Below are 14,175 nucleotides of genomic sequence, written 5' to 3'. Positions count from 1 at the left end.
CTCTCTGCAGTGGTATCCTAGAGAAGAGCCTTTTGTTACTGGCCCAGGCTGAATGTCTAACATGAGTTTCAGCAGCTGGCACTGTCCACTTTAGAATCAGCCTTTGGCATTAAGTTACTAAATGGCAGAAAGGGAATATTCCCTTTCACCGCTAGTGTAACTTTGTGCTCTAAAGCAATCAACCTCCTAAAGTATCGCTTATTTTCAGTGAGCGCTCAGAAGTGTATCGTCACTATCCACATCTCTCTATTTGACCTGTGAGTAACAAAGGTTGCTCCCACTTCCTGTATGGTTTGGAAGTTTAGTGGTTTGCCTAACAAACCTAAAGGGGAAGGGTGGCCTCCTCCAGTATTTTTAATCTGTAAGTTACTTGTAGATTTAAGCAAACCTAGTTCTGTTGTATAGCTGAAGTTCTCATTGCTTTGGTTGGTTTGAGGGTGAAAAAACTGATTAAATTTCAGAACTAAGGACCGTACTTGAGTTATGCTTTCTGCTTCTTCATACACTTCAGATGAGAGTATCATGTGCAACATAGCTGTGGTCCAGCAGCTTTCTCTACACCCTGCTGTGGTGTTTGCTATTAATAAGCACAAAATGCACTTGTATGTTGCCTTTTTTTTTGGTCAGCTCTGAAGCAAAATGGTGGCAGTAGTGGAAGTGTCTCTCAGCACTGTTTCTTTCAGTGCTGCAGTTATGCTGATTCTGGGGCTGTCATCTCTGTTGTTAAAACTTGGTGCATTGTCAGCTTTGCTATTTTTAGATGGGCACTAATGAGGACATTTCCCTCAGTGCTAGAAAAGATGGAGCTCCCTGTTGCTCAGTTTCTAGTAGCAGCAGGATACACTTAGAAATCTAAGCCTAATTAGTAGAAGCTTCCCTCTGCAGCCTTTAGATCTGAAAAACCTTTAGGAAACAGAGACAAATACATCTTATATGTTAGAAATCAACAACATAAGAGGTGATAATCTGACAAAGCGTAACAGTGCAAGGGCTGGTGAATTCGGGCATGTTAAAGGGATCATCAAAAAACTGCTGTTCATGCCCCAGGTAGAACAAAAACAAAATACTCTTGAAATGTTCCATTTTCTCTTCAATAAAATTTATCTTCTGCTGAAGTAAAGCCTTGTTTAGGTGCAGTAAAGGAAAAAGTCTTTTCACCAGAAGTCGATCTATTAAGATTTTCTCATCGATAGATTTTGTTTGGGCTTAACATCTGTGTTTTACCAGAGCCTCTCTCTCACTGCCTGCTGTGATTAATAAAGATGCCTGAGAGAGAGCATGTGATCTAGTTATATAAAAAGTGCACACATGGGCACACAAGAGCAGGAGAGGAGCTCATCCCACCAACAGCTGTAAAACTTGGTGAGAGCAGACACATACACATGCATAAGAACTATAAACCTTTTTTCCTAGGAAAACCACTCCAGCTGACATAGGCATAAATAAAATAATAGCTTCATAGCCAGAACTGATGTAAATGTAGCACTTAATGTGATCATTTCTGGATCCCTCTGCTCTTACAAGACTTCCAAGTACTTTGGCAGTAGAAATTAGGGAGTTTTTTGTTTCCTTACTGGGTAATGTGTCAGACTGTGTTTTTACAAGTTAAACTTAAGTGAGGATGAAGCCAGTGCTTTGTCCTGGCACCTTTCTCAAGTAAAACAATCCCAACCATCCCAAGCTCTATACTGTACCATTCAAAACTGGGTTGTTGAGCCACCTTCACAGGATGGTGACTGAATCTTCAAGTTCCTGGCGCAAGAGTGTTGTGGTAATTCTATTTCCAGAAAGGTAAACCTGCACTTTTTATTTCAGAGTTCTGCATACTTACAGCTATCAAAACCAGCCATAGACAGATGAAGATGCCCAAAAGGAGCACAAACAAATCTGATTTCAGAGTAATCTGTACATATTTGCCCCATTTTTACTGAGATGACCAAACTGTAAGATTCCAGCCTTATAGTGGAACAAAGCAGATTTCCTGTCAGTGATACAGCTGTGTCATGGTTTGATGCCTAATTCTGAAGGATACTTAAAATGTAATCCAGATTTATGAACTCACAGCATTTTGGCACACAACTGATGAGACTATTACCAACAGCATTCACTGTATGGCTACTTTTAATGCTGCCTGCAACTCTGCTCAAAGGAAAGCAAAGACACGTGACAGGAGAACAGTATTTCACATATGTATTTCTGCAACTTAAACAGTTGGATAAATATTTTATTGATTCTAGTTTTCACAACAAAAATAAATTCTGGTCACTGTTGTGAAGTCTGAACTTTGCTTGATCTTTCTTTTAGACCCAACAGTTCAGTTCTCAGTTCTCCAGGCTTAGGAGGTATTTCAGGTATGCTCTATTAAAAACAGAGAAAGACATCAGTGTTGTGACAGAGGAAAAATTAAACTCCCAAAATAGTAAATGAGCTTACTCTGGAAGAGCATGACAACTAAACTGATTTTACTGTCCTCTTTTCTGAGCAGAATATAACTCCTAGATGCAAAACACCTTAAGAATTATTACCTTTTTGAAACTTTACATATTTTATAGTAGCAAAATACAATTTGAAAAAAAAAACCAAGATGAAAGGAAGAACAGACTGTTTGTTTTAAAGGAGCAAAGCTTATTTTTGCTATTAAAGTGAGTTTGGTAAAGATGTTCTAGCACAGTTGAAGTTTCCTCACATACTCTTGGTGATAGAAGAAAATGTTTCACTGCTTCTATTGCCCTGATTTAGAAATAAGACACTGAAAGTGGAGTTAAAATTTTAAAAAGGTACCAGATAACACGACATTTCAAGAACTGCACCTCCTCAAAATTCATGCTACTTAAGAGATATAGATCATTTGATCATTCTAAATATGTCGATTTGCCAGTAATGAAGGCTACAGTAGAGACTACTAAAACACATAAATTCTAATGTATTTATCAATGACTGAAGCATCATTGCTTCAATTTTGAGCTGACAGCTCAAGCGTGGTAATTTTTGAAAACTTATTTCCCATTTGAAAGTAGCCCAGAGAATTAAAAAACCCAAGAAGAATACGTGAGCAGGAGGATGAGAGAAAGCTTTCAAGTCAGACCTCCAGGAGGCTAAACCAAACCATTATTATCCCTAGTGGATGGTCTCATTTAGAGTTTAGTTCTGTGACTGCCATTTTTACATCCCTGGCTGTCATAATTTCTAATGTTAACTTTTGGTGACCTTAATTTCCATTACTGAAAGAAATAAAGTCTATTTAAATCTAGTACAGCCACTTCTTGCCACTTTAGCATACACTTTTCAAAACCCAGCTTCCCACAGCAGAGACCCCTTCTCGACACATGGTATGTCCACAGTGGAGGCAACTCCCCAGAGGAGTCACAGAATCACAGCATTGTTAGAGTTGGAAGATCATCCTCTGGAGATCATCCAGGCCTAGCCCCCTTTCAAGCAGGGTCACCTAGAGCAGATCACACACGAATGCGTTCAGGTGGGTTGGAATGTGTCCAGGGAGGGAGATTCCATGACCTCCGTGGACAGGCTGTTCCAGTGCTCTGCCACCCTCAATGGAGAGAAGTTCTGCGTCATACTGAGGTGTAACTCTTTATGGTTTAGTTTATGGCCTTTGCTCCTCATCCTGTCGCTGGTCACCACTGAAAACAGTCTGGCACCATCCTCTTGGCACCCACCTCGGAGGTATTTATAAGCATTAATGAGATCCCCTCCCAGTCATCTCTCCCAACAGACACTGCAGACCCTGCATCATCTTCGTTCACTGGACCAGCTACAGCAGCTCCTTGCCTTTCTTGTAGTGGGGAGCCCAGAATGAAGTCCTGGCGGCCTGGCCAATGCCTCTGTAGAGGCTGATCTCTGCCCACCGCCAGGCCAGAGACCTTTCCGAGGCCTCTCCCGCAGACCCTCCATCCCGCACAGACGCTACCAGCGACCGGGACCCTCCGAGCACTTACAAGGTCAGGCCTGTAGTATCTGTGCACGACCTCGGCCCCCGCGAACATGGCCAGCATGCTGGCCGCCAGCGCCCGCAGGTAGGCGGGCCACGGCGCGCCGGCGGGCATGGCTGCAGGGGCGGGCCCTGTACACGGACCGCGCCGGAAGTGCGTCATCCCCCCCGCCGCCGGGAGGGGGAAGGGAACAGGGAAAAGGGTGCGAAGGCCCGCCCTCGCCGGGGAGCATCGCGTCAGGCGGGGTGAGTCGCGACACACCGCCCGCACTTCAGCCCGACCGCCGGCCACCCCCTCACGCCCCCCGGCCGGGGCGGCCGCGGCTCCTCCCAGCGCCCCCATTGGCCGCCATGGTCACGTGAGCAGGGCGCCCGGCGGGTCGGTGGGGTCGTGGGGGCGGCCGGCGGTGACAACCGCAGCGACAGCGACGGGCCCGGCAGGCGCGCCCGGTATGGAGGGCTCGGAGCTGGGCAGGTACCGGCGGGCGTCCGCAGCCGCTCTCGGGCCTCGCGGTGGGGATCCTCCATTGTCCTTCTCCTCGTTCCCCGCATCCCATGGGAAGCCGGGGCCGCGCTCTGGCGGCCGCCTCCCTCCCTGAGCACAAAGAAGGAGGGAAGGCGCTCCCGGGGGCTCTGAGGCTCCGGGGCCTGCGGCTGGGGAAGGCAGCGGCCCTGGGCAGCGTGGGGCGCGATCGTGTCTCTGCTCCGATGGGGATTTGAAGATTGCTTAAGACCTGGTTTTGTTGCAGTGAACATATATTTTTCTTTACCTTTTTCTTCTTTTTTTTGTCCTTTGTTTTTAGCGTGAATGGAAGGGGGGGGCGGGCAGAGGAAAAAATAATGAACTGAAGGGAGGGGAGAGGAACAAATCACTACCTTTTCATCGTGATACTGAAAGTACTTAATTAAATGTTCTGTAATATGTATATATCAATACAAAAAAAAATATTTCTGAACCCACGCAAGAAATCTGGCCTAAAATATACACAAATCTGAAAATCAGTTTTGTTTGGTTCATTAACTGCACAAGTATTTTATATAAAATGGAACTTTTCTAGCAGAGGCTTTCAAGTATTCCCTGTACTCAGAAAATCTCCTATAGCTTCATTAGGCAACTTCCCTGGGAATTTGACAGATGTATGTTCATATTTATTCTCCTTGTTTCAGGATAGATATCTGGGTTAAAATTGGTGTCTTGATCATAAGACTAAAGGGAGAGGTTCCTTAAAAACCCAGTGTGTAGTAGGGAATGGTCCCTTCTTTTGAGAAATTTAAAATCAGAATCATTTAGGTTGGATAAGACCTCTAACATCATTGAATCCAGTCATTAACCCAGCACTGCCAAGCCCACCACTAAACCCTGTCCATAAATTTACACATCTACAACATATTTTAAATACCTCCAGGGTGGTAACTCAGGCAGCTCCCTGGGCAGCCTATTCCAATAGTTAGCAAGCCTTTCCTTGAAGAAATTTGTTCTAATATCCAGTCTAATCCTCGCCTGGCACAATATGAGGTCATTTCCCCTAGTGTTGTCACTTGTTGCTTGAGACCAACCCAGCTTCAACCTCTTTTCAGGTGGTCGTGGAGGGTGATAAGGTCACCCCTGAACTTACTTTCCTTCAGGGTAAACACCCTCAGCCCCCTCAGCTGCTCCAGACCTTTCCCCAGATCTGCTGCCTTTCTCTGGACATGCTCCAGCACCTTCCTGTAGTGAAAGGCCCAAAGCTGAACACAGGGCTCAAGATGTGGCCTCAGCAGTGCCAAGTCCAGGGGGACAATCCCTGCCCTGGTCCTGCTGGCCACACTATTGCTAATACAGGATGCCATTGGCCTTGTTGGACAAATATTTCTATATCTAAGAATTATTTTTAATTATAGCTCTGAGATGATAAAATTATTTCCTGAAAATCTACTGTTCACCAAGTCCTTGCTATGTATTTGTGAGGCAGTAGAAGCTATGGACAAGAAGGTGGCTATGTAGGTAGAAGGGAGTGACAGAATAAATTAGAAATGGGTGTGAGGGTTGTATATGGCTAATAACCGTGTGGAGGGAGAGAACTGTCTATGGATAAATGTCTTTATGCATAGGATCTCTGTATGTGTGAACACTGCCATGTGGAATAAGTGCAATACTTGTGTTGGGATCCAGTGTGCGATAGCAGGACAACATCTGCCACACAACTTGTTAAAGCTGTTTAATAATCTGCATAGTGACAAATCCTGTGTGTATTCTTAATGCTTTATAGCCCTGAATGATTCATCCATTCTGTATCTTACCAGATCAAGCAACTGACACCACATGAAAAGATCTAAAATTTAGGGAACTTGTGGAAGCCCAGAGAGCTTTAGCTCAACGTTGTAAATTGTTGGGCTGTTTGATAGACAGTTTGCTTTGGAAATGTGTGCTACAGTGATTATACAAAACAAAAAAAAAAAAAAAAAAAGGATAAGATCTCTACTCTTCCCTTGCACATGCTGTGTCAATTCCACATCATAGCAATCACAAGAGAACTGTGCTGTTAATGTTGGGGTTAACTGATACCAGCTAAGCAGCCAGACTGCTTTGATGTTGTAGATAATTTAGTGCCTTGTTAATAGAGTCGTCAGAGCATGTAAGTGCAGTACATGCCAGCCTTGATAAAGTTTGATGTTTGCATTCTGTTTGGTTCACCAGTGTTTCTAAATTGTTGATAAATCATTTCTCTCTTTCTCCATCTCTAAGATACTACACATATCTTCAGCAAGCTCAAGCATTTTACTCGTTTCCGTTCCTTCAGATGATGACTTCAGTGCCCAACATGGAAATGATGACTGAGCAGCCGACTCTAGAGGGCATTCCAGAGCCAAACATTGCTCAGGAGCCTCCAAAAGGTAGCTTGACTAGGCTGTGCGGGTGAGCTGAAGTGAGAGTGATTGATTGGAAGAAAATATTTCTCTTAAATTGCTTCCTTGGACCTATTGGATTTCCTTTTCTTGATGCTCACTGAAGAAGTATTGATTAATTGTATTCTTTAAGAAACATGTTCTAACAGATAATTAAAAAGACAGGAAGTAAACTCATGTGAATGTATGCTCATTGTTCAGTCTCACATAATTATCTTGTTCCAAGAAAAGCAGATTATTTTTTTTTTCAATAGGTAAATGCATTATTTTAGCTAAAGTAATGGGTTTTAGCATTGTGTTAGAGAAGGTTTTTTAAAGAGTCTGGCTTCAAAATACCTATTTTTTAACTTTCTGCAAGAGAAGTACGGTATAATTTATTTGAAATATTTTTGTTTGAATGGTTGCTTAGTTTGTGTAGTAATCACAGGTAGGGAATTGGTTACTAAGAATTGTTTTGTTTAGTGTGGCTTATTTAAACAAACACTAACTGTTGGAAAGTGACGCTGTTCTACAGCTCAGCCTTATTAATGAACACAGAGAGAGAGAGGGCAATCTCTGAGTGGTCATGTCATGGCCAGTGCATGTGCTCCTGAATCTCTAAACTTTTAAGAGCCAGAAGATGAGGATGCTTCAGGTATGTTGCGTAAATTAATGAATTTTGAAGGTAAATTTACCACTTTGATTTCTGTGTCCATGCATTTAGCTGAGTCTATTTGAATATCCACACTACAATGTGGGAAATGTACAAAAAGAATATTTGTTGTGTGTTTCAGAAGTTAAAAAAGGGGGAAGGAAAAGAAAAGCCAAAGCAACTGCGCCAAAGCAACCCAAAAAGCTTGCTGCTAAAAAAGAAAAACCAGACAAGTCAAAAGGCAAACAAGAAAAGATCACAAATACTTTTAAAGTCAAAAGAAAAGTGGACCGTTTTAATGGTGTATCTGAAGCTGAACTTCTTACCAAGACTTTGCCTGATATTTTGACCTTTGATCTGGATATTGTGATAGTGAGTAATTCAGTTTCAAGATTAGGTAGAAAAGTCTTGTATTTACTTGTTATGATTTACATTCTTTCTGCTTACTCATCTATATTGCTTATATGGCAAGATCTTGCAAGATAAAGTACCTAAACTGTTTCCTCTGTGTAGAGCTGCTTTGCATTTTCTGTTAAAACTTAGTCCTAATTTCTGAGAAATATAAGGCTCATGTTTAGTACTGATTCATGAGAGCCCATAACTCAGTGCTTTATTTCCTGGAAGCTCTGCACCCTCTGAGCTGTCTTTTGACCTTGCACATCTAAATGAGCCACTGCTGCGAAATTGTCAGGTTTTTTTAATAATTATGGAAGGTGCCATTAATACATTTTTATTTATTAACAGTAACTTAGAGAGAATTGAGTAAGCATCCTTACTGTAACTTGATTAAATTCTTGACTAGCAAGCCATGTTGTTATTGTTAAAATGGACTGGTATCTTTGTAGATTGGCATAAACCCTGGCCTGATGGCAGCTTACAAAGGACATCATTACCCAGGACCTGGAAACCATTTTTGTACGTTTTTGTTTTTCTTTCCTCTTTTAGCATTTGCAGAACTTTGTTAGAACTTGTGGCATTTTAATTAAACTTAGTTTTTGTTTGGTTTAGTTTGGTTTTTGTTTTTCTCCTGGGTTTTGGTTTGTTGGGTTTTGGGTATTTTTTCTTCAGAGAGGGATTTTTATATGCAAAACATGAGTTCAAGACAGTGAGTTCTGTCAGAGAGGCCCAGTTAAAGGAGAAGCAATGGTAAATTGTCAAAGAAAGCTGACACATAGTATTTGCCACATTCTTTCCCCCCAAATCCATATTGATCACTGCTTAAATGAATCACAAAATCTAAAACTCTGTACTGAGCTTCTAGAATAAAAGACTGATTTGCCTGATCATGATAAGGAATTCCTATTCATTGGGGCCTTTCTGCCCTCTTGGAGGAGGTAAAGTAATATTGGCTATTTTAAAACTTTCTGGATAGGTCAGTAGTCCTCCCAAATTAACTGATACTTTGTTAAAATAGATTCTTCCTTTAGCATTCCAGTACTGCAGTAGTCGAGTGGAAGTTTTTGGTTCTTTTCCTTGGAAAAAAGTAAATGCATATCTGTCTTCCTACTTCACAGGGAAGTGTCTGTTCATGTCTGGTCTAAGTAATGAACAGCTGAACCACATGGATGACCACACCTTGCCACATAAATATGGGATTGGATTTACAAACATGGTTGAAAGGACAACACCTGGAAGCAAAGACCTCTCCAGGTAAGACAATAAAAGGAAATAGCAGGCTTGTTAGTGAATTAATAGTTGTGATTATAATTTTGAGTATTTTGTCTTTTAGCAAAGAGTTTCGGGAAGGAGGGCGAATTCTGATGCAGAAGCTACAAAAGTATAAACCTCGTATAGCAGCTTTTAATGGAAAATGTGAGAACTTTTAAATGAATGTTTTTCTGCTAGTAGCTTTTTTTTTTCCACTTACCCTATATTTTCATTTTAGGTATTTATGAAATTTTTAGTAAAGAAGTTTTTGGAATTAAAGTTAAGAACTTGGAATTTGGGCTGCAGCCACATAAAGTGCCAGATACAGAAACTGTAAGTATTGAGACTGAGAAACAAAACTAGGGCACTCCATTTTGATTATTTAAAAATTTATGAAATCTCAGGCTTTGCACACACTTAGGATAACACCAGTTTGACCGGAGTACAAGAGGCGTGAAAGGTTTTTACTTAGATAGAGAAAGGGGAGTAGTGCAGTTTTTGGACACAGCTTAAATGCAGCTTCTTCAGCCTTGCAGCCTTCTTTTGAGAAATGGTATGTTATGATTAGTAGGTTGGTGCATTCTCTGAGGACTGCGTAATATACAAGTAAATGTGCCTGCTTTTATGATAATTTTCATCTGATCCCCTTTGTGTCCGATTCCCTGGGTATTTATATTACTGGATTTTGATACTGACCATGACCATGCAGTGCCACAGTGGGGGAGGAAGAGCAGCAAGTCCATCCTTGTGCTACTGCACGCGACCCTTCAAGATTGCTGGATCTGGGCATGCCCAAGTGATTCCATCAGATTGGGTCTCCTTAAGCTGATCTGCAGTTTGAAGTTAAATTGGATGCTTAAGACAAAACAAGCAATTTGATGAAGAGTGCATTAGTCATAGAACTCTAGTGCTGGAAAATATCTCAAAAGACAAGCTATGTATCATTAATAATTGGATTGTTTAATGTGTTCTTATAAACAAGTTAAAGCAAAGGCGATTACACTGCTTGCCAAGGTAGCTTATTATAAAGCTTCATTACCTTGACAGTTCAAAAGTTTGGATTGTTTTTCTTCTTATTTCTATCCTCAATTACTAGTGCTGCAAGTTTCATCTGCCTTTCTCTAAAGGTGGAAGTGTTGCCATTAGAGCCTGAAGAATCATTGGATAAAGTTTTGCTCCTTAGGTAGCTCTTAAGGACTTCTACAGTATATGTATTTGTAAGAAAAATAATCCTCTTTACTGGTACTTGTTCATAAATACTGCATGGTAATAGAAGTATTGAATACAGTTTGTTTTTTTTGAACTAACTTGATATCTTTAGTTAGGGCTGTTGGCAGAGGTAGAAACACTGAAGCTGGCTCCAACCACACTAACAACAATTTCACAGCCTGGCGTACATCATGCAGATGCACTTAGCCATTAAGCCAGGCTAATTAACCTGTGCTGCTTCCCTCACTGGTTTGGGATCTTTGCATGCTATCACATACTCCTCTATGCCCTGGCTCAGAGCTCTGCTTGTTCAGGGAGTTCTGGAACATGCTCTGCTCTCTTGTAACACACATGGGTACTGCTTCTTCTGCAGCACATAAATAACTGGTGAAAATTGTGCTCACTTAGCAGCTGCTAATCAGCCCTGTCTTTAGGGCAAGACAGATGGCTGGCCAAGAAAAATGAAAACTCATTTTAGCCCCTTCCACAACCACCTGTGGCATTAGTTTAAGTTTCTACAAATAGGTAAAACAGTTAAGTTGTTCTGAATGCACTAAGTATTAACTCATAGCTCGGGGATCAGTAATGCTGTTTTTCTTGGTCTTTGTCTCAAGCTCTGCTACGTTATGCCATCATCCAGTGCAAGATGTGCTCAGTTTCCTCGGGCACAAGATAAAGTTCATTATTATATTAAGCTGAAAGACTTAAGGGATCAACTGAAAGGCATCACACCCAACACAGAGGTCCAGGAGGTGCAGTACACATTTGACTTGCAACTTGCACAAGGTATTATTTTTATTTTGTTAACACTTCACTAGAATGTAGTGTAGTGTACAATACTAGCAGTTTCCCAAGCAGAAAGAAATAAAGAAGTTTTTAATGGGGAGATGTGATTCACTAAACTGTGTGCTATAGAATTACAGATTCCATTCTCTGTAGTACAGCCTGTTTTTTTTAAGGGGAGCAGGTAGAATCTTGTAGAATTTTGTGGCGGTTTTTCTGATAAAAGTCCTCTTTGATAATTTTTATTCTAAATATTAATGCTTGAGCTGTTCTGTTTGTGCAGAGGATGCTAAAAAGATGGCTGTCAAAGAAGAAAATTATGACCCAGGCTATGAAGCAGCATATGGAGGAGCTTACTGTGACCATGCACCGTATGACACTGACCAGTGCAGCTTGTCTGCAAATGGAACTGGTAAAGTGCCTGGGGCATTCAGTCTGTAACCGTTGCTGGGGAACAAAGAGCCTGTGGTGTCAACTGCCTTTAAAAATTGTGTGATTTTTGTTTGTTCAGCAGGAAACAATCCACAGTACTGCGAAGGGTCGTCCTTCAGTGAGGTTCCTAACAGACAGTGGATGACACAGTCCTTTGCAGACCAGATTCCAGAGTTCAATGCTGGCATGACACAGGAAGAGGAGGGAAGCAGCATGTAGGAGCTGTTCCTTTTCAGCTATGCACACATGCTGCAGTTTTAATGCAGTGGTCAAGATTGGTACCTCGGTTCTCCAACTGAAGCATCTGAATAGTATTTTATCTCCCCTAGTTATTTTATTATAGTCCGAAGTAAGTGTGTGGTAGGCTGAAATCAATGAACTAGATAACTTTAAAGAACTGTCCAAACTTTTTTAAAAAAAATTAGCCCTTTTTTGTATATGATTTTTATATTTAATGTATACCATTTCTTGCAGTTTTGACAAATTGCTTTCTCATTTGTGAAGATTTCTTTGGGGTGTTAATTTTATTCCATAAATAGCAACATGGTAGGAACAGCAGCAGTATACTTTTTACCAATGCCTCAATATTTGGATATCTCTTAATACTTTTATATCCAGAGGGGAAAATGGAAAATGTACCCTTACCTTGTGTAAAGCGGTGTTTTTAATCATGCACAGTTAATGAAATGGTGCTTTTTAAGCCTGCCTTTTACCGTCTTAAAAAGTGTAGAAAATTGTGTTCTGCAGCTATGGGTGCTGTCTTCTGGGTGGGACAAGAGAGCTCTGTCTATTCAGTGAGTGTACCATAATTGAGGATGAAGGGAGTGAAGACATCATCTCAAGTCACAACACTGGGGAGAAAAACTTCTGTCACACAGGACAGGGCCTAAATATTCTAGCTGACCTCTCTTAAGATAAGGTTTCTCTACCACTTCATCTTTTTCCCCCTTAAATTCCAGTGTAAGGAACTAGAATAACTAGAATTGCTTTTTAAAAAAAAAGCAAAAACAAAGAGCAGTGGTAGTTCTTGAATTCTGTGGTATTTAAACCCCATCATTTCCATGAAGTTAGTCCCTTTACCTGACCTTTAGTAGGAGATAACCCCTTTGAATGAGACAGAGAATTGGAAGACTGTTTTCTCTTTAAAAGTCATGTACAGCTACATTATTTATTTATTATCATGTACAATTAGCACAGCGTGAAATAGATTTGCAGTTTGGCAGTTTTTAACATTAAGCTCTTTTCAGTCTGTAGTACCTTAGAGGGTGTTCCTTTTATTCCACTTAAAAACACTGAGTTGAATACAGGGACAGCTGTTCCATGAATAAGAAGTTGTCTGTAGAAACTATAACTCTTTTCTGAGGGACTTGCCTAAATGATACACATTTTTGGCCAATAATAGTGACTGAGGGAAAAAAAATTTCTTCCTGGTGCCTAACTTGTCTTCTTTCCCTCGTCTATAATTTGAGGAAAAGATGAAGTAAAAGCAATAAGCTGATCAAAACACTAAAGTTTTGATGATCTTATGACATTTGGTGCTTCACATACTTGAAAACAGACACAAACAGTATCTCCACACTCCATGCTGGTCAGAGATTCCTGTACCAGTGTGATTTATCCTCTCTTCACAGCTAGTGACAGTTGTCAGTTGTGTATCACTGGTTAATGTAGGTTCTAATCCTGCTGCAACACCTCTTACAGAGATCACACACTGTCAACCTGTTGTGAGGCAGGCGTGTTGTTTACAGTTTCTTCCCAAATTATGTGGCTTAATTCTGAGAATCTTCAATCGAGTGAGTGTGCATTATGTTTCTGATTCTGTTTATTAGCTGCAGCATAAAGCTGTTCCACATATTGTCAGAAAGGTATAGGACTTGTCTGTTATTTAAAGTGTACCATATCATGTATTGCTGTTTACATGGATGTTTTTCTGCAGGTGCTTGAAGTATCTTGCATCAGGGATTTGCTACAATTTAGTTTTATTTTCAACAAAATTAGAAGCATGAAATTAGCACTGCTGAGTAAGTAGCACAGTAGGATGTAACTCCTGAAAGGCTATCCTGTTTGATTGGAAGGGAAAGGTCTCTTCCTTAATGGAATCACCCACTTGGTTATCTGGGTATAAAATACAGTTGAGTGTACAATGACCATTCCACTAAATACAGCAATTCTGTGTCCTTCCTCAAAACTGGTGCTCTTTTTGTTACAGTGATACATAAGTTCTTAATCTGTCTTAAATCTATCAATGTTTCACAATAAAATCAGGAATTGTACTGCAGTGTATTGGAATGTATTTTGCATCTTGCTAAGTGCACTACGGGATGTGTTATACACAGAGATGCCACAAAACAGTTACCCCACAACAGAACTCAGTAACATGTGCCCAAGTTTTCAATTCAGGCTGTTCTGTGTGGGCTAGATAACTAAAAACCTCTTGTACATAACACTGCAGCTATCTCCTGTGTAGATTTTTTCCTATTAGAAGACATTGGAATCCTACTTAGAAAGACCTTAAAGTACTCTGTCTGACACTGAATTTCACTTCTCTAAGTGTTTAATGAAAGTACTTCATTGTCAAATAAATTTGTTTCCCCACCTTACATGAAAGTCAAGATAATCTGAACTGTGTATTGGTCACTCC

General features: G+C 40.8%; 2 protein-coding genes across 2 annotated transcripts; one reads left to right on the top strand and one right to left on the bottom strand.

Annotated features, from left to right (window-relative positions):
- Positions 1-2,166: 2,166 nt before the first annotated feature.
- On the bottom strand, positions 2,167-4,359 carry UQCC6 (ubiquinol-cytochrome c reductase complex assembly factor 6). Its single transcript, XM_084206003.1, has 2 exons — positions 3,954-4,359; positions 2,167-2,358 (listed from the first exon to the last, which is right to left on the bottom strand). The coding sequence occupies exons 1-2, from the start codon at positions 4,287-4,289 to the stop codon at positions 2,263-2,265; spliced, it is 432 nt and encodes a 143-aa protein (XP_084062129.1). The 5' UTR covers positions 4,290-4,359; the 3' UTR covers positions 2,167-2,262.
- Positions 4,301-14,028, top strand: TDG (thymine DNA glycosylase). The gene is made up of 10 exons (XM_084206000.1): positions 4,301-4,421; positions 6,727-6,820; positions 7,606-7,835; positions 8,309-8,378; positions 8,978-9,113; positions 9,193-9,275; positions 9,349-9,443; positions 10,934-11,105; positions 11,386-11,514; positions 11,614-14,028. Exons 2-10 carry the CDS (start codon positions 6,727-6,729, stop codon positions 11,751-11,753), a joined length of 1,149 nt encoding a protein of 382 aa, XP_084062126.1. The 5' UTR covers positions 4,301-4,421; the 3' UTR covers positions 11,754-14,028.
- Positions 14,029-14,175: the final 147 nt, after the last annotated feature.

The sequence above is a fragment of the Fringilla coelebs genome, assembly GCF_963513975.1.
Source record: "Fringilla coelebs genome assembly, chromosome: 5".
Classification (NCBI taxonomy): domain Eukaryota; kingdom Metazoa; phylum Chordata; class Aves; order Passeriformes; family Fringillidae; genus Fringilla; species Fringilla coelebs.
Note: the sequence above shows the minus strand (reverse complement) of the source record. Positions and strands in the feature narration are given on the sequence as shown.

Excerpts from the sequence above, each read along its gene's own strand:
- UQCC6 (XM_084206003.1), bottom strand. The coding sequence starts at position 4,289 with ATGGGGGCGCTGGGAGGAGCCGCGGCCGCCCCGGCCGGGGGGCGTGAG. Across the intron at positions 2,359-3,953 it reads GATACTACAGGCCTGACCTT|AGCATACCTGAAATACCTCC; the intron begins GTAAGTGCTCGG and ends TGTTTTTAATAG.
- TDG (XM_084206000.1), top strand. The coding sequence starts at position 6,727 with ATGATGACTTCAGTGCCCAACATGGAAATGATGACTGAGCAGCCGACT. Across the intron at positions 6,821-7,605 it reads TGCTCAGGAGCCTCCAAAAG|AAGTTAAAAAAGGGGGAAGG; the intron begins GTAGCTTGACTA and ends TGTGTGTTTCAG. Across the intron at positions 9,444-10,933 it reads AAGTGCCAGATACAGAAACT|CTCTGCTACGTTATGCCATC; the intron begins GTAAGTATTGAG and ends CTTTGTCTCAAG.